At 44.4% G+C, this 19397-nt stretch overlaps 2 protein-coding genes and 1 long non-coding RNA gene across 4 annotated transcripts in view; 1 reads left to right on the forward strand and 2 right to left on the reverse strand.

Moving 5' to 3' along the window:
- LOC148883261 (uncharacterized) overlaps nt 1-19397 on the reverse strand; it is a 24455-nt gene continuing 5058 nt past the window's right edge. Inside the window, exon 3 of the long non-coding RNA XR_016118675.1 lies at nt 1-773. This is a non-coding gene — a long non-coding RNA (uncharacterized LOC148883261). The remainder of the gene's footprint in view (nt 774-19397) is intronic.
- On the reverse strand, nt 1201-3140 carry LOC148883262 (uncharacterized). Its single transcript, XM_089023578.1, has one exon. The coding sequence runs from the start codon at nt 2963-2965 to the stop codon at nt 2222-2224; it is 744 nt and encodes a 247-aa protein (XP_088879704.1). The 5' UTR covers nt 2966-3140; the 3' UTR covers nt 1201-2221.
- mylipa (myosin regulatory light chain interacting protein a) lies at nt 6016-15752 on the forward strand. Of its 2 annotated transcripts, XR_016118645.1 has the most exons (8): nt 6016-6297; nt 7559-7749; nt 12762-12947; nt 13135-13332; nt 13460-13624; nt 13714-14146; nt 14426-14998; nt 15123-15752. XR_016118645.1 is itself a non-coding variant. In XM_089023566.1 (7 exons), the coding sequence occupies exons 1-7, from the start codon at nt 6211-6213 to the stop codon at nt 14633-14635; spliced, it is 1470 nt and encodes a 489-aa protein (XP_088879692.1). In that variant the 5' UTR covers nt 6016-6210; the 3' UTR covers nt 14636-15752. The 2 variants fall into 2 exon arrangements, 1 of the variants encoding a protein (XP_088879692.1); XM_089023566.1 differs by having other exon boundaries at nt 14426-15752.

Genomic DNA, 19397 nt, shown 5'->3' on the forward strand with positions numbered 1-19397 from the left:
ATTATACATTGGAAGAACACAAATTCAAATGATTTTTGTTGTTGTTGTGGACAAATTCAATTTGAAAAAAAAGCCACAATGCTCGATAACAAAGAATATACTTGATTATTGATAGAAATATGTTGTAACTTGTTAAAAGTATTCATGGTTACATGTGAAACTTTGTTATTATATTACACACGCGTATGTTTTTTGTTTCTCAGTAAGTAAGGAAAAATGGAGCCGTTCGTCAGGTCGGAGTGTCGCGCGGGTTTCCAGCTATGCAGTCTGGGCATTGGGGCGGATCGCTGTCGCCCTCTCGTGGCTGAATGTTGCAACGAAAGTTTCTTTCAATCTCAGAAATGCGCACACAATTTGTCTCCGTGGAATTGTATTGCTTTATCTTTGTTGTATGGATTTTTTAATGAGATATAATTCTCAAAACATCTCGTTCCAATATACTACATTGGACCATATCACAAAGCAAGAAAACAGCAAGCAGCTTGTGGGTGCATCAAATTGCATTGTTACCTCGAATTTCCAGCTAAAAATAGAGCTTATTTGCCATTCCCTTTGAATGAAATGAGGCATAAATAATGGCGGGGGCATGAATAAGAGATGCTATGGGAAACAAGGACGAGATCAATTCGAGCTGTGAGTGAGCAGCGATGAAAAAAAGGCCACAGGAAGACTTTGTCAAGTTGCAGTCCTGGAATTCGCTGCTACCAAATGAAAATGGCCACCTTGCTTTTTAATTCCATCCATGGGTCTTGTGGTTCAGGCATCGTCATCAACTTGAAAACAAGAATATTCAGCGCGAGTCTTAAAATATCGTAAAATATAGCTACATGCCGTGGAATCTTTGTAAAATACGCTCAGAAGAAGTTATTTTACAATTATGGACACAACTTGTCCGAAGGCGTCGGTTTGTCCTTTAAGGGCCTGGAAAGGCTCTTCTAAATAAAGCTTCAAAGAATGCTGCTATTGTATGCACACCCACACAGACACAACCCCCCAACCCCTCGGACACACACACACGCAGTGACAAATCTAGTCCAGCATCACAAGTGCCCTGCAGGAATCATCTATCGCCTTCTGCTTTGTCCTCCCAACACGTCAACACCCCAAAAAAAAAAAACCAAAAAAAAAAACCAGCCGACTGAGGAAAATATGAACCCAAAGTATAAAACAAAAACATTCCAGGCGCAATTAAACCAGGACACTTTTATTGATAAATGCTTGTCACGTTATTGCCTCTCATACACCGTGTAGAAAATATTTCCCGGGAGAGAAACAAAAAAGGCAGAAAATTAAACATGAAATGTGCTTTGAGGCCTTTCTGGAAATAGCAGCTCATAAAAAAACATGTTTGGAGGCTTATCTTGATGATTATGAGGTGAAATAAACCTGATGTCGGCATCTTAAAGGGCTTACGGTAAGCGATCAAACGTGGCAGACAAACAATTCACAGTTCTGCGGTGACCAGAGAGTCCGTGGCCTTCTGCCATGTCTTCGGTGGTTGGTTTAGAAAGCCTCCATTTGGCCTGGGAGGGCGAGTTTTCCCTTCCCTCGCTTGGAACTACCGACATAGGTGCGAAATCTAAGGATAGAACGTCTGCAAGAACCAGAAACTAGGACAAGTAATGCCAGACCTGCTCAAAACCTGTCTTGGGGATTGGTTGGACAACAAGACAGATCCTTTTGGAAGAATTGGGATTGGCCCTAAATCTGTCACGAACTAATTTTCCAATTTAGCTCTTGCCAGTGACAGACAAGACGGGTATGACAAAGTCAGACACATAGATATGGAAAACCAGAACTCAACATCTGATTTTAAAGGTTGGTTTGGTCCCCCCTAACGCAAAAAAAGTCCACCAGCGGTTCAGAATCCTTCCACTCCAGCGAGCAGTGAAAACTGGAGCCTAAAGGTACTACTAATTGTTCGGTCCACAAAGAAGGAGGCAATCCGAAAACTGACAATGGGTCCATGACAATCCAGAACACTACCTCCGTTCACTTCTGTTTCTGCCATTGATCAAGAGGCTCATCTGTGGTTCACCTGACCAAGGCAGCCAAACGCCAAACCTTCAAGGTAGTTCGCTCTCCCTCAAAAGGTTCTCTTCGCTCCAGCTGTGTATCAGTGTCACAGTCATTTGCAAACATTCTGGCTGAAGCTCCTCTAAATGGATATCCTCAAAGGACCTTCAAGACCAGACCGGTTCCGTTGTAGTGAACAAGGACGTCACTCTAGGCGTACCTTGTTCCGAGAGAACCAAACGCCCTCTGCCACATCCTTGGTCGTCTCAGAAAGCTTCCATTCAGCTTTGTAGCAGGAGTCTTCTCCTTCTTTAGTGGCATCTACAAGCTCAATGCGCAAGAAAGTGTCTTTCTCCGTCAGCACAGACCCCAAGTCCGACGCCAGCCTGGAGCTTGGCAACCTTGGCAAGGAACGCGAGAGCCCTCGGAAAGGGGAGGGTCCGGTTTTCGCTCCCTTGTTTGGTACTTCCTCTTCCTTCCGCATCACCTTTCTGTCGCGTGAGGCTAACTCCTTTGAGGGGCTACCGATGGCTGAATGCTGCTTGCTAGCTGATTGGCCTACCAAGTTCTTGCTCGCCCTGTTACGTGAGAGACAAAACGGCCAGTGGAAAGCCAGACACTGGGACATGGCAAACCACAAGTCCTGAGGCCGGAGAACGTTCCGTCGCGGAACTTGGGAGGCCCGTGAGGAAGCATCTGCCTTCTCCAGTTCTGACGCAGTCTTTTCTTGTTCTTCCTCGGTATCTTCATCACTAGACAGAAGTTGGGGGTCCTCCTCAAGGCTGAAGGAAGTGCTGAACCCCCGACTCCTCTTCATCACCCTCTGCGCCGCTGTCCCATCCCAATCAGACAACGGAGATTGATCCGTGGCGACATCGGACAAACGTTTTTCGGGATCACCGTCTTTGGGCCACGGGTGCGAGTTACCGGGAAGTGGAGCTTTCTTCATCCCTTCGCAGCTGCGCTTAAACTTTCGGGCGGTTGAAAGCAAAAAGATGACGACAACGGCAGAAAAACAACAGCAGGAGCATCGGCGGCGGCAACGGCCGCGGCGACCGCTCTGCTCGCGTGGCACTTTCTGACATAATCTGCGCTAGCAGTGAGCGGGCAGCGATGACGGTGTGATGTCACGCGGCCACACACCGACACAAATACACGCACACTCCAAAGCACATGCATGTGTTCATGCTACGCTAGGGTTGGGGGGGGGGGGGGCGGAGGGGTCGCGGTGACTTGATGTCACATGGCATGATGTCAAACATGGCCGCCGAGCAGACGCCAGAATGCAAACTAGTCGGGGAAATTTAATCGACCTACATGTGCAAGGGAAGCAGCTTGCATGATGGTACTAATGCCTTGAGTCATTTCTAGGTTTTGTGTGTGTGTCCCCACAGACACACACACACACACACACATGGGCGTCCGGTAGTGGACGTATTAGTGAGTCAACCTCACAGCGCAGAGGTTGTGGGTTCAATCCCAGCTCGGGCCTCTCTGTGTGGAGTTTGTATGCTCTCCCCATGCCTGCGTGGGTTTCTCCGGGTACTTTGGTTTCCTCCCACGTTCCAAAAATGTGTGGATGTTTAATGGAACATTCAAAATTGTCCGCAGGTGTGAGCATAAATGCAGATGGTTGTTTTTCTCTATATGCCATTTGATTGGCTGGCGACCGGTTCAGGGTATCCCCAAAGGCAGCTAGGATAAGCTCCAGCAGCCCTCGCGACCATTGTGAGGTTAAAGCGGATCAGAAAATGGATGGTGATGTACATACAGTCAAACCATAATGCGTTGCAGAAACCTGTTTAAAAAGCGATTTGGTTGAAAACCGAAACAATTCCCATTTTTATCAATGTAATCAATATCTGCTTTTTTTAATCGTAATTGAACAATACAAAGACACCTGCTCACATTGGAACGCTACACGAGGTTAGTGCGTCGAGGAAGTGACGTACATGTATAAGGCAGTAGAGGGGAGTTGAGTGGTGCATTCAGGTGCGCTCAGTTTGGTCGAGAACCGATTTTCGGTTGTAAACTGAGGCATTAAAAAAATTGTTGAAAACCAAATTGGTTAAGAACCGAGACGTTCAAAAACCGAGGTTTGACTGTATACAGATACATACCTCCATGTATATGTATAAATGGTTACGCTCCACGTGTGGCTTGTTTTATTTCCAAACAGGTACTGAATGCAACATTCTGTTCCCAAATAACACAATACATGTCCATACAAGTACAGGGCGAAACAGATACATACGGTGCAAGCATTTGTTGGATATTTCTTGTCATTTCCCGAAGGTTCAGACAATGCCCATCATGAAACGACAAGATTCAAATAGCACAACTCCCGTAGGAAGTCAACTTTTGATCATGTGATGTGCATCCATGAACAAATAAGGAGTTGCCAAAATGTGGCTGTTTTTATCCAAAACAACACTTACCCCTTTACCCAACAAGCGAGCATATTATTTTTTATTTTGGTCCATCTGTGTCGTCGTCTGAGCCAGTTTGCACGCTGGCTCTCTCTCTAAAGCTAATCTGGTTATATAACACAGTAGCAAGGCGGTGATTTTAGCCAAGCTTGCGTTTTGAGGGCGATTTGGGACAAAGCGACGCTTTGCATGAGATTTTTCCCCATCTTCCTTTGCAGACACGGACGGCAGCTACATATCGCCGCGGTGTCGCCTGATTTCTTACGCTCGCTCGCGGTGGCGTCATGCACGTCGTCCTCTCTGGCTTCAGAAGCCATCGCTGATTAACAAAAATTTGGCTGCTGCTGCTGTTAGCTTAATGGATAGCTTCATGTCAACTTCTTGGGTCAATGGTGTCTGTTGACCTGCTAGTTGACATCTTTGACAATAATATTGCAGCTAAACATGGAATTTGTAGGAAATAGTCAACTGACCTGACCTCTTTTCTCCTTGGTTTATGAATTAAAGCCATGTTTGTTTGTTTGTTTGTTTTTTTGTTGTATAAGAGTCTTTTGTATAACATATCCTTAAAGCAGTGTCATCGTGGACTGGATTCCTGTTGAGATTAAGAATTGTAGTGGTGCTTTCTCACATGTAGTGGGTATGCAAAGTCTGTTTTGCTTCCAGTCCTCAACATGCGAATTCAAGTCGTGTTTTAATAATGACTTCATCTGTAATAAGAATTAAAGCTGTACTTTTGCCGCATTTGTCTTTCATGCACCTGAAAACAAGCTGTCGACCGTAGTATCCACTGTACCATTAACGCAACATTAAAAAATATATTTAAAAAAAAATTATAAATAAATAAAAAATACGATAAAAAAGGCTTAAAACGGTGCAGAGAAAATACTGGAAGTGTAATTTTCTTTTGTATTTATTTATTCATTCATAAAATTGAAAGCATTGTCTTGTTGCCTCTGCAATGACCCATAAGCAGGATTTTTATCACCCATGTTGTCTCCTCAGCATGAATTAAATCAGAATTTTACCATCTGTATTGCATGAAAGTTAAAAGCAATTTGTAACACTTTTTTGTCCGGTAGTTCTGGGGATACTCGTCAAAAAGGAAAAAAAACTGCTTACTGAACTCAAGTTGAACTCTTATTTTGTGGTTGCTGCTTCTCTTCACAGAGCGACATGGAAACTGTTTGTGTTGTCATTTCTATGGACTTCCTATTCACGCATGAAATTACGCCATTGAAGAAGCATCTTCTTATGCGTTCCCGGAACTATTTCTGGACTGCGTTCACATATATAATTGAAAGAAACATCGTCAAGCCGCGCACAAGCCGTTATTAAACCTCCCGTTTCTGCTCGAGTTGTCTTCAAGCGTCTGCTCGATCGCAAGCGACTTTGTTGAGGGACGCAAAAGCGCCACGCGAGGGCGCCTGAACGCCTCACCGCAGCGTAATGCAACCGTACTTCCGATTGGCCGAAAACCCGGTAGCGACTTTAACAGCATATTCGCTATTGGTCATTCCGCAAACGGGGCGGGGCTTCAGTTGTGGGCTTCAGCAATATAGTTCGCAGCCGGCGAACGCAGTTGGGCCACAGGGAAGAACAGAACGCACCGACGAGGAGAAAGTTGAGAAGAGAAAGGAGAAAAAGGAGAGAAAGGAGAACGCAAGTGACTGGACGGACTCCGTATCATGTAGAAGACTCAAGCGTTTGACTTGTTCGTTTGTTGTGGTTGTTCGAGTGACGCGTGTAACCAAAGAGTCGCAATATGCTTTGCCACGTTACGCGTCCGGACTCGGTGGTGATGGAAGTGGAAGTTGACGCCAAGGCAAAGGGGGAAGACTGCTTGAACAAGGTGAGCTTCACGGTAGGCGCCGGGACAAAAAGAGACACGCCATTCGAGCCATTTTCGAGTCACGCGCAGAACGTGCGCTTTGGTTAAAGTGATCGTGATCAAGTTCATTCAGGTGTGAAGTGGACAACAACATCCTCGAAAGAAGTCGTAATGATCCTAAATTGCAGATAGGGCTAAGCCCAAGAAAAATGAAGGCGCATCCACACGAATGGCTAGTTACGCAAAGGTTACTCGAGTTCATTCTCATCGCCGAGCGCCTTTGCTGTTCGTTCGCCTCTTCGACGAAATCCAAACAAAGTTGTTGTTTTTTGACATCGTCAAATTCCCATTCGGTTCTGTAGTTAGTATGATAAAGTTTGATAATGTTCTATAATCTCAACTACTACTGCCGCTGCTGCTGAAGGGGGCGTGGCCTCCAAGACCGTAAAAATCGGAGACACAAAAAGTCAAAACAACAACTCGGGGGTGTCCAAACTCGACTCGAAACATGGCCGTCATATCTCTATTGTTGTGATGGACTGCTCAGTGGGAACGAGCACGACGGCGTGACACGAGTCAATTATCAACAAACACTTCCCTTTCACATTAAGACTCGTCCTTTCACTTTTTTCCCTGCCGTTGTCTCTCTCTTGTGCAACTTAACAACTGTAACAAGAATGTCTTTACAACAGTTCCGAGTTTCCCCATTTCATAATCGTTTTAATGATACATGATCAACTCTGTCATTGTAGCAGTTGAGGACTGAATACACGACTGACTGGAGCACGTCTTTATTCCAACTGCTAACAAGTGGATCTGAACATTGGAAAATGCAGTAAAATAGTCTGATCATAACCACGCCCCTTGCTGTACACCTGCTGGGTGAGATGCATGGTCTTAGTGCCCGCCAAATGATGTATATTTTTTTTTTGTAAAAAGCGGTTTTTGTTCAATGTGAAGAACAATTTCTACCAACACATTTTTGTCAGTATGTTTGCCCCGCATATGCCGTAATTATCACTCGTGACATTTTCTTAACCCATTCACTGCCAGATGATGTGCAAAAACGTGTCCAGTTCACTGCCAGGGTTTTTGTCATTGTCACTCTAATTGCAGGACCGACATAATATTGAGTTTTAGGACTACACAAACATTCAATGCACCGTAAGAAACCTTAGACTATCTTGTTTTACAGAATAAAATACAATCCTAAATTATATGTGTCTGGAGTTATCTGAGCTTGAAATGGGGGTGTCTGTTTTGTCCTTTTTTTTTTCTCCAGGTTTGCAGGAAGTTGGGCATCATTGAGGTGGACTACTTTGGGCTCCAGTTGACTGGCAGCAAAGGGGAAAACCTATGGATGAACCTGCGCAATCGCATCTGTCAGCAAGTTGATAACGTGGCGCCGTGCCGACTGCGGCTTCGGGTCAAGTTCTTCGTCGAGCCTCATCTCATTCTGCAGGAACAAACCAGGTATGGACACAGTTTCAAATTCTATCTATGTGCACCGGGAGTAGCTGGAAAAGGTGGTGGGGAGGATGCGGAGGGTCCAGTAGGGTCTTCCAAGCTCTTCACTTGATTCTTGCAGTGTGCAAGTCCTCGAGAGTGGCTAGCTTGCCACCAGGACAATACCCCTCACCCACCCACCGACCTCCCCGTCAAAAAATGAAGTCCTAAAAGTCAAAGCCAACCCGGCGTCTACGATCCACTATGGATGGTCGCTCATTCAACAGTCAAAATCAGATTCTCAAGAGCAAAATGTGAGAATGGCAACCCAGAGCTGCACGTCTTGCTATGATCTGATAGGTCAACGTCTAATTTGGCCAAATTTAGACGAGTGCCGTATCCATCCATCCATTTTCTAATCCGCTTATCCCCACAAAGTTCAGCATCGGTGCAGTACCGGAATCTAAAAATATTTGATGGTCCAAATGTAAAAGTGATGAATCGCCAAAACAATCTGTACGGCAGAATGTGCAAGTCTTGTTTTCTATTTATAGCCGCAAGTGGGAGACGCAAAGTACTGAGTCAGGAATTCTGCTTGTCAGGGTTCAGTAGTTTGAGGGATCTTGAATGTTCCCCAATCCTCCATTGTGTACTGTATATTGTTTACAATTTGCAAAAGCACAGAAAGCAGGCGATCGCAATAATAAGCGAAACGATCCGGAATGACATTGAAACAACTTCCAAATTTCACATGACCTTTTTTTCTTTGTGAGCCAGATGGACTTTCTGGTTGGACATTGATGAACTTTGGCTTTTGGAACCCATATCCAATTATTTGTGGATTCTCCACTTTTCAACCTATTGACTTTGCGCAGGAAGTCTCATATTTTCAGGCCGCCGTCACCCTTGACCTACTTAATGTGAGCTAGTTGTTGTCGCTCTGCAGACACGCCTCATTGTGTTAGATGCGTGCACTTGCGCAAAAAAAAGGCGTAGAGAAGGTGCTGCTCACATAGGTAATGTTCAACTGGTGCTTTTAGGAGATTCACACACACACACATCAGAAACTAGCTTGTGTGTTCAAGCATGGAGCATATGTGCGGCGACTGAGTCTGACAGTTTGGGACAAAGCCCACACACCACTAAAAAAAGGGGGCACAGAGTTCCAGGCTTGTTTTCAGTCTATACCCCCCCCCCCCCCTTCTCCTTCTTATAGGGCGTTTGCGTTATGTAACGTGCGCTGCACTGAGCACGCTTAAAGTTGCTTACGTAAGTTGCCGCTCGCCTGCCACATCCAGCTGATGGGGCGGCTTAAGGCTGCTGTTTAGGTTGGGAGTAACTTATGGTGTGCAAATGGCACGTGGGTGGGCACGTTGAACCCCCCACCCTTGACAATTGAATGGATTGAATGTATCACGCCTATAGACGTGCTTCATTTCCACAAGCTTATAGAGGCGGCTGTTTAAAAAGCACAATTTGCCCGTTACTGTTGGCTCTCATTTTGAATGAAGGCAATGACACACATGAATCACATTCAAAATTGACAAACATTCTCGTTTGTACTACCCGGTGGGGACATAAACCTGACCTCAAGTGAGGTCCCCAACTTGAGGTCCCCATGGGCAAATTGCTCTACGAGACTTCAAACCATGTTTGAAAGACCTGCAAATTTTAAATCTAGAAATATGCCATTGTAAAGGGATTTCTGAGTGAGCACGGTATATCGACGGTAGCATGGACATTCTGTATAAAAATCAAGCGATCAAAAGTGTGCATCTTCATGACTGCCTAATCAGAAAACCGTGACTGAAACAGAACACTAATTTCCACAAGGGAATTGGTCCAAATGATTCTTCAATTTGAAGCTGACGAAATGGATGATTTGTTGTGATGCTAAATTCCAAAGATGTTTTGCTCACGCCTGTTGGATCACCAAACGTTGCCTTTGTTTTCGTGCCATTTGGCAGCGGCCGGCAAAAGCCATACCACATCACTTTCTAAGCGCAGAGTGATGAGAGTTTACTGCAGTTCATTGACTGCTAGTAACCCCTCGGCATTTGGGAACGGCTCACAAACCGCATTGTTGGGACGGAAACTCTTGCGGGTGATTGGTTGCGAGCGACCGCAGCGTCCAAGCGGCGGTGTTGGGTTTCACTTTGTGTGAGAGATGTTTTGTTCTCAGCATCCCCCTTCTCGGTGGAGATCTGACATTGGTATACAGCAGTTTGAGGAAAACCCCGGAGAATTTGGCCTTTGAGAATTTTCAGGCCAGTTAAATGGCCTGCTCAAATTCATTGGCCAAAAAACGGAAGTCGTCCTAGCCGCGCAGATGTTATTTTGCCTGAACGGGTATCAATCAGGAACTCCAGCCAAAATCCATTGACGTTTGTGACGACAAAATTTCAGCCTTACGCCAGCTATGGGATCGCAGGAGTTCCACTCAATCAATCGGAAACTTACTGGACAACCTTTTGAACCAGTTCTATTTACAGCGTGGCTCATTTTTATTTATTTACACTGCCGGCGTGAGAAGCTTTTTTTTGTTTTTGTGGTGCTGCTGGAGAGGGTGAGGGGGAGTTGCTCATTCCACCTCAGGGCACTAAGGCTGAAAGAGCTGTCGGCTTCCTCGCTGATTCTTTTTAAAAATAAATATTAGCCAAACATCAGCTCCTGTTGACATGGGCGGCTAGCACCTAACAACTGTGTGCTGGCTTTGCCGCGGTTGACTCGTGTTACATTCGACTTTGAAGACCACCGTCAAGGGTGTTTGGTCATTGTCGTCATTTGTCGGTTTGTCGCTGGCTTTATCCTTACTGGCTTTTATCCTTATTGGCTTTATTCTTACAAGGACACAACAGGTGTTGTAGCCTATCCCAGCAGTCGGGGGAGGACACCCTGAACCAGTTGTCAGCAAATCGCAGGGCAGACAGAGATGAACAACCATTCATAGCTCAGACGCGCACCTTGGGACAATTTGGAGTGTTCAATCAACCTGCCCTGCATTTTTTGGGAGTGTGGGAGGAAACCAGAAGACCCGGGGAAAACCCCATGCAGGCCCAGGGAGAACATGCCAACTCCCTACTGGAAGGCCGTAGCCGGGCTTGACCCCATTACCGCTGTACTGTGAGGTTGACACACTAAGGACTGGTCTACCCGGTCGCCCAGTTTTTATCATCATGTCAATATTAGTTTGATATGACGGGAGCAACAGAACATTGGACGGTGGTAAAATGTTGCTGTAGAACTCTTTTTATGGTTAAACTATTTTGAACTGGATACAAATGCTCCCTGCATTTGTATTTGATGTCAGCAAAGGTCAAAGACTTTGCGAGAACTCAAGAAACAACCATAAACGGATACAATTGTGCATTTGACTTAATTAAGAAAATGTCTACAGTTAGACTGCATTGATGCTCAGCGACTCGGTGACCGATGGTAACCTGGCTCCGCCTGAACTGCAGTAACCTCTGCTTGCGCCTTGCCCTATAGTAACCCCGGGTCGGAACCCTGCCGCTCTCTAGTCTATTGTTTGCATCAGGTAGGTTGACAAAACGAGCTGCGCTGCGTCACATGACTCCTGCTGTGCTTCATACAATGGAACAGTGTTTGTTGTGCTGCATGCAAGAGGCTAGCCGGTGGGCTAAGAATGGGATGTTTGATAGCATATCAAAGCACTGTTTGTTACACCCACGCTTGGCAGGCTACCCCACCAGCATCTTATGCTTTGGTTTTGTCGGGAGCGGCCCTTGCAGCTGAAGTCGGCCCCGTGAGTGTGTCTACGATGGCCCCCAAAGACCGGATAAGGAAGCGCCCGTGTCACACCGCAATCCCCACGGCGGACCAGATTGTCGGAAAAGATCGGCAAGAGACTTGAACTATGTTGAAGGCGAGCACTTTAAGATGTCGTCCTTTAGTATCTGTCTAGGAAATGTTGCCATACCATACTAGCCATTTTAGCATATGGCCAGAGACACAAAATCCTGAAATCAAGACTTGCTGGATAACAATACAAGTGACTAAAGCAGCGTCTGGTGTAAAGAGCCCTGTTTCAGTTTTCTGCTTTCCACCCTGTCTCTGATGATAACCCCTTAGGAGGGTCGCTTCATCGCCCCCCCCCCCCCCCCCCATTCCACATTATTGGTGCTCATCTAGACTTCTCGTGCAGCTAAAACCAGGACCATGGGAGAAATAACTAGTATCTGGTTCTGGTATCTGGTTACCTGAGACACTAACCTGAAGCTAGTAAATGGGTTTCCTTCGGGCACCACTAGTTCATACCACAGCTCTATCAAGACTCTTATGAGACCATCTCCAGCTCATCATCCTTTAGTGCCAGCGTTTGATGCATCAGATTGGAGTTGAAGTCATTCCCAAATCTACATCAAATAGCTTTGTGACAACTGTGAGGCTTAAAAGGTGTCCCGGCATGAGTCACAAGTAGGCCTGCCCAACCTGATTTACAGTTCCAATCTTCTTAATAGTTACTGTGCTATAGGTCAACGACAAGGAGGCGTTGTAGGCTGAGGTTACTTCAGTTCAAAAGACTCAGTGATGATGTCATGGTGCACTCGTCTCCCGCTGTTGAAGAATCCCTTACATCTCGTGGACAAAACAATGGTCAGCCTCCACATCCAAGTCAACGCGTATTTTTCACAGTGGTTGTTGTTTTCCTTGGCCGGGCCGGAACTCTGTGTTCTCGCCACGTTGTTGTAGCAAAACATAAACAGTTTCTTCTCGTAATGCCGCCATGTTTTTCTGTCGAGCTTAGCGGGTTGATACAAAGCACAGTGCAATGAAAACTAGCAATCACTGGCCAAACAAACACCTGCCGTGAGACTGTGCCATCACAGTTATTTTTCCCGGAACTTCTGATTGCGCATCTTTACAGAGGCGCCAAAACAGAAAGTGAGTCATTATGACACTGTAAAGGGCACGTGTCCTGCTTCTTTGTATTCCAGTTGGCCCAGTCACATTGTCAAGACTTCTTGTACACTGAATGACTGTTACTAGCGGTAAACGGGCTCCTTTTATCCCCACAGACACATCTTCTTCACACACGTGAAAGAGGACCTCCATAACGGCCACCTGCGCATGGGCTCGGAGCAGGCTGAGGAACTGAGCGCTCTCCTGGCTCAGGCCGAGTTCGGCGACTACAACCAAAACACGGCCCAGTATTGGTACTCAGAGCTTTGTGGAGAGGATCCGTGTCCTGCTACTGTCAACAGGTAAGGTCTATGTAACGAGTGCAGTCAGAGGTCAATACGAGTAGTGGCGTTGCACTTTAAGTTCTTACGCAACCCGATGACTGTTCCAGAGGGTCATGTAGTAGTCCGTTCATTGACTACTGTACAAAATCGATCGTGGTGTTACTTTTTTTGTCAACTGAATAAAACTTCCAACTTGTCATCCCAGCATCGTGTCCAGACACAAGGCCCTGGAGGGCTTGAGCCAAACCTCTGTGGAGTACCAAGCCCTGCAGCTGGTCTCTTCCTTGGAGCACTATGGCGTGGAGTGGCACTGGGCCCGTGACGCCAACGGCCAGCGCTTGGCCATCGGCGTTGGCCCCGAAGGCATCGCTGTGTGCAAGGAGGACTTTAGCCTCATCAACCGGTACGTCCCTCCATCCACGAGCCTCTTCAATAAATGTTCTCTTCACCGCATGGCTTGAATTGCGCTTTGGGTTTTTGCACCCCTTCATCCAAACTGATCATTGATAAATTCTGCCTCCTCTGCGCAGAGTTAGCTACCCCGTCATTCAGATTGCCACTCAGTCAGGCAAGACTGTGTATCTGACAGTCACCAAGGACAACAATGACAGCGTGGTGCTCATGTTCAAGCTGATCAGCAACCGCGCTGCTAGTGGCCTATACCGAGCCATCACAGAAACCCACGCCTTCTACCGGTAAGCTATTTGCAAACAAATCTAGCAACTTCTTGCTGCTAAGTCCAAACAGTTCTTGGAAAGTCACATTCGTCCGTCTGTCCATAAAGGTGCGACACCGTTACCAATGCAGTAATGATGCAGTACAGCCGCGACTTCAAAGGCCACCTAGCATCGCTCTTCCTCAACGAGAACATCAACCTGGGCAAGAAGTACGTCTTTGACATCCGCCGCACCTCCAAAGAAGTCTACGACCACGCCCGCCGAGCCCTCTACAACGCCGGCATGGTGGATTTGATGTCCCACTCTGGGGGCGAACGATCCACACGCCCGCGGTCACCAAATCGCCAGGACGGTTCCGACGACGACGACGATGCCGGCTCCGATTGCGGAAGCTGCCAGCAGAGTCGGGCGCTGCAGGAACGGCTGCACAAACTGCAGGAGGCGCTGTTGTGCATGCTGTGTTGCGAGGAGCAGATCAACGCTGCCTTCTGCCCCTGCGGGCATCTGGTGTGCTGCCAGACGTGCGCCAACCAGTTGCAGGTGAGCCTCGGGTCTCCGCCGCACACAATTTCGGGCCCGAACCCAACTTTAACTCCCTGCGATGCCTTCGCACGATACAAACCACAAATACGAAATGTGTATTTCTCAAATGACAAAGTCAATATACATGACACTGACAAGAAATGCTGATTATTCAAGCGTAGGGAAAATAACTTCAACTTAAGAACTGTTTTCGCGTCGTGATATCATCCGCTCGCAAGAATCACCCCCCACAGCCCTCCATCTCACTTTTTTGGTGTCTTTCCTATTTCCTGCCAGTTGTGTCCAGTGTGTCGCTCAGAGGTGGCGCACGTTCAGCACGTCTACCTACCCACGTGTACCAGCCTCCTCAACCTGGCCATGAGCGGCCATTGTGCCAATGGCGGAGTGGGCGGCGGCGCCTGCATCCCCACCTCCATCTGCCGCGATCTGGCCTCCCCTCACCACTGCGACGCTGACGACTACAGCAAAATCTTCACGCATACGTGAGGGTTGCCCCAGACTTTTTTTTTTGGGTCCGTTCTCCGTTTCCTGGACACTTGATGTGCAAACCACTCCACCTGACCCCACTTGCCATGTGTTGTGTGTGTGCTGCCAAATTTTCATCCTCTCCACTCGGAACTTCTCAAGATCAGTTGAGCTGATCTGTACGTCAACATCTCTGACACGCCCTTTTATCTTGATTTCACTCGTTTGACTTTTTAAAGCTTTCCAACATTTTAAATTCACTCTGCTTTTATTGAACAAGTGTTTCTTTTTTTCTCCATTTTTGGTTCATGTTTGCAAGTCAATGAGGAGGCTACATTAGTTCTCGCATACACATACACTCAGTACACAGATTTTAGACCAGGGGTCTCAAACTCCGGTCCTCGAGGGCCGTAGTCCTACATGTTTTCCAAGTCTCCATGTTGCAACAGGTGCGTTGCAACAGGGAGACTTGGAAAACATGTAGGACTACGGCCCTTGAGGACCGGAGTTTGAGACCCCTGTTTTAGACACTCCGCTTTTTTTAATCAGATGATTAGAAGCACATCATTTACATGAGCAACTCTCGTTTTGTACAATTTAGCGTGAGGTCAATATGAAACATGGCCACCGTGTTCCGTACGCATGCTGTGATTAAAAATTGGATACATTTGCATCACCTCCCCAAAAAATGGCAAAACTGTCTGCTGCAAATAATCAAAATGGCGTCCTCCCCACTATTTTAAAAACCTTCCTCTCGCGATGAGATAAAACTTCCTGTGAGGTTTTTTTGAAAGGGTACAGAATTGTGTGCAATAACCGCCCGCTTCATGTTTTGTTTTTATTATTTAAATATCAGCTATTTAAAATGAACGTTGCCACTTTAGTAGCAAGGGAGCTGCATCCACACTTGTTGTCGTTTCAGTTTTGGCCTTAATATAGAAGCACTGCCTTTGTTGTTTCTGATGCATTTTTTCTCTTTCTTTCTGCTAGAAAGAAGAAGAAGAAAGTTTTTAATTTTTCACAGGTAGCGATTTGTTTCTGTTTTCTGAAGCATTTTACGCTCTCCATGATGTCTAGATAAAATAGTGGTAATAAAGTTTTGTTTTTTTAATGAATAAAAGCTCTGCTTGACATTCAATGAGTGTTTGTGTTTAATTAAATGTGTCTTTAAAGGACAACCGACGCCTCCGGACAAGTTGTGTCCATAATTTGTAAAATCACTTCAAATGACTTCTACTAAGCGTATTTTACAAAGATTCCACCGCATATAGCTATATTTGACATTTTTGAATATTCAGGAAGTCTTGTTTTTGAGTTGGTGACGATGCCTGACGTGACGTCACGGAGGGAACGCCCCTGACCGAGAAAGCAACATACAATGCATCTTGCGGGACTTTGTTTGGTCTGAAAACTTCATGTTGATGGCGAAATTAGAAGGAAAACACATAAATAACGTGATGGTGAATCGTGTGTTGCACCAAGACTACTATTTGATATTCGCTGACACAAATTCCCAGCAAACAAATCAGCCCATTTCCAACGGAGCTTAGGCGCCATCTTTTGCATTTTCTGGGACGCTACATGCTGTCCTTGACGGGTCAAATTGATATGGGAGGACTCCTTTAATGGATTGCAAACATTTATGCTTTCCTCTTCAGAACTATTTGAATCCTATTCATAACTGGATAAGTAACAAGAAAGCATCTTCTCCGAATCTGAAGCCATTGTTTTGATTCTCAAGCAAGGCAAGACGTCTTGGCGTAACGTCACGAACAAGGGGGCGGGACCTTCTGAAACTCTGCATCTCCGAGGTCATTTTGAAGTCGTTTTGGGACCCTTTAAGTCATTTTTATTGATGTTTTGCATTTGACTCAAAATATCATCCTGCGTGTTTTGGCTATTTTAGATGCTATCAAACGTTTTTATGATGTCAGTTAGTCGGTTGTCCTTTAATGTGTCTTCACTTCAATTGTGCACAATTAGCTTGTTAAAATTATAGGAGCATATAGAAAAAAAAAAAAAAACGGCATGCACGCTCTTGAGAAAAGCAAACTGAATTTTTCAAAGTTGATCGACAGGTTTGGTAGAGGAAGGTTACTTTGTGTCAAGGAAACAAACTCCTTTTCAAATTCTTTCCATGTGTTGTATTCGTGTTTTCTAGTCACGTGCGCTACGTTGGTTACTGTGTGGCGACACGAGGACACCTCAACTCAACGGCCATTTTTAATTTTGCAGAAAAGGGCAATCTGAATTTTAGAATGGCTTGTGGAATTATGTTTTTTTAGCAAAAAAAATTAACATTTGAAAGTAAAATAAAGTAAAACTACTCACAATCATTTGAAATAGCTTGATGGGTAAATTAAACAAAACCCCCCAAAAAGGCTACTTTGACCACGTTTAGAGAGTAAAAAAAAAAAATCGACATAAATTAAGTTAAAATGCAAGACAAAACGTTTTTAACTCATTCACTGCCATTCACAAATGTATTCAGGTTTTGCTTTTTTCATGCTTGGGCGCTGATAAAGAGCTGGCAATGGGCCTCTGGCAATTTTATTCTTTTCCACAAGGGGGCATAATTTCCCCTTTTACATGTAAGCGATTTGTTCCAGCTTCAGATGTTTTTAAAGCGCTACATAAACCAATATGCATTGTATTTTGGACAGCCACCCTCATTTCAAGCTCATATAACTCCAGACCCATAAAAATTAGTAATTAACTCTTTTTTTCTGATGAAAGAAGAGAGTCTAAGGTTGATAACGCTGTATTGAATGTTTATGTAGTCATAAAACTTAATATTCTGTGTGTCCTGGGATTTGAGTGACAATGACAAAAACCCTGTCACTGCAGTGGACACATTTTTGTATTTTGTCTGGCAGTGAATGAGTTTATTGATTAAAGGTGATCATTGATTAGGTGGTAGGCAATGGATGGTTGACTTTTTTTCCACGATCTAAATGTTAAAAAAAATATTTTTTTTCATACACTTATACATACTTTTCACTTATAATTTTCATACAAAATCATAAGTTCTGTAATATGTCACTTTCTCCTCCCTACCCTGTAGTTTAGTTACAATTGATTTACAGGATAAAGCGTATTTTTAAGCTGTAAAAGGTCTACAATTACAAACAAAATGAAATAAAGTTAAAGATTAATGCAACACACTTGTTTTTTGAAATCCCTGGCGCACAATTCCGGCGTTTCTGGTTGAAAGTAGTTAATTGTTCAAGGATACTTCCCCAAAAATCTTGGCAGAGTTTATGATTTGAAGTAAAGATTGACAAGGAGAGGGGATGTGAGAGTCGGGTTACTTTTTTTCATACATAACTCTACAGGGAGAGACTTGACATATTGAGGTTATGTTTTTTTTTTAAAAAGCATCTTCTCAATAATCATCATATTCCTAATCATGGCAAAGTCCAGCGAGCATTGCCGCGTGGTTCATCCGGCAGTCCCGCTGATAAGGTGAAGTTGGCTTTGCTCGTGCTGATTACGTGAAGTACTTTGTGTACTTTTGGTGGCACTACGAAATGATATGACTCCTTTTCCTCATCCGAATGCGATCGGAAATATGCATGATTGGCGTACGAGTCCTAAAAATGTCCGGCTAGGCATGTATGCCACAAAGCAAGACAATGAAATACGTTTGCTTTTAATGTCCTTATTTTATGAAGTCATTTCAAAGACATTATTTGATTCAATGGTTACTCTTCTAGTGTTCCTTATAAAACACATTTTTAACATTTATATTGACTATTTGTCTTACATATAAGTGGCTCATAATTTTCACATAATAATAACAATACTACTACTACTACTACTAATAATAATAATACATTTCATTTCTAAGCGCCTTTCAAAACTCTCAAGGTCACTTTACAGTCACAGGATAAGTTTTTCTGTGGGTGAGCAGCGGCAGCCACACGCGTCAGCGTGATCACAAATATTTTGTTTTAAAATTATGAACACTGATATGTATTTTGATACATACATACATACGTACACATACACATTTGTCAATTGTGACAAAAAGGTTTTCTTATCTTATATACATTTTAGCCATCTCTCCTAAAAATTGCAAGTAAAAGTAAATGCGCTAATGGTAATAATTAAGCCAACTGCGTTGACATAACAATGTTTGAGTCATCCACTTGACCCAAGAAGATTGCCGTGACCCACAAGCAGACTTTTGACGCGTTTCTAATCAACGTCAATTCAAAGTGATAGCAAAAACGGGAAGACGCGAAGGAAGCATGTTAGCTCCTCTTTAAATGTCAACGTCTCCGCGGAAAAACAAAAAGAAGATCAAGACGCTTTGGTTTCAAATCGTGCTGCTTACACTTGAAGGTTTATGAGGAATTGTTTGTGTTTTGTAAAAGGAATAAAAACGAAAGTATATTTCAACGTGAGTTTTTAAATGTTTATATAATTGAGATACATATTCAATTATTCACCTATTTAAGACTAAACTACAATTACAATATTATTGTTAATATTTGTCTAACATTGTGGTTGGGTGAGTTCCAAAGGAAGCCTGGCGTCGCCATGACAACGCCAAACGCGAAGGCGTCCGTTTAATTGAGTTTTGCTCCCACCTGCCGGGTGCTTTGTGAATTACATTTCTTTTTGGATTAAAAGTTTGGTCGAGTTTTCGAAAATGGGGATTTCTTTAAAGCGCGGTTTTAATTAAAAAGACAAAAAGTACTGATGATCATTGAGGAAGTTTTGTTTGTATTTAATATGACCACTGGGAATCCCCCGAATTTACCTTCAGCCCCAAAAT

This window comes from Hippocampus bargibanti, linkage group LG20 (genome assembly GCF_051943395.1).
Source record: "Hippocampus bargibanti isolate YZ-2025 linkage group LG20, ASM5194339v1, whole genome shotgun sequence".
Classification (NCBI taxonomy): domain Eukaryota; kingdom Metazoa; phylum Chordata; class Actinopteri; order Syngnathiformes; family Syngnathidae; genus Hippocampus; species Hippocampus bargibanti.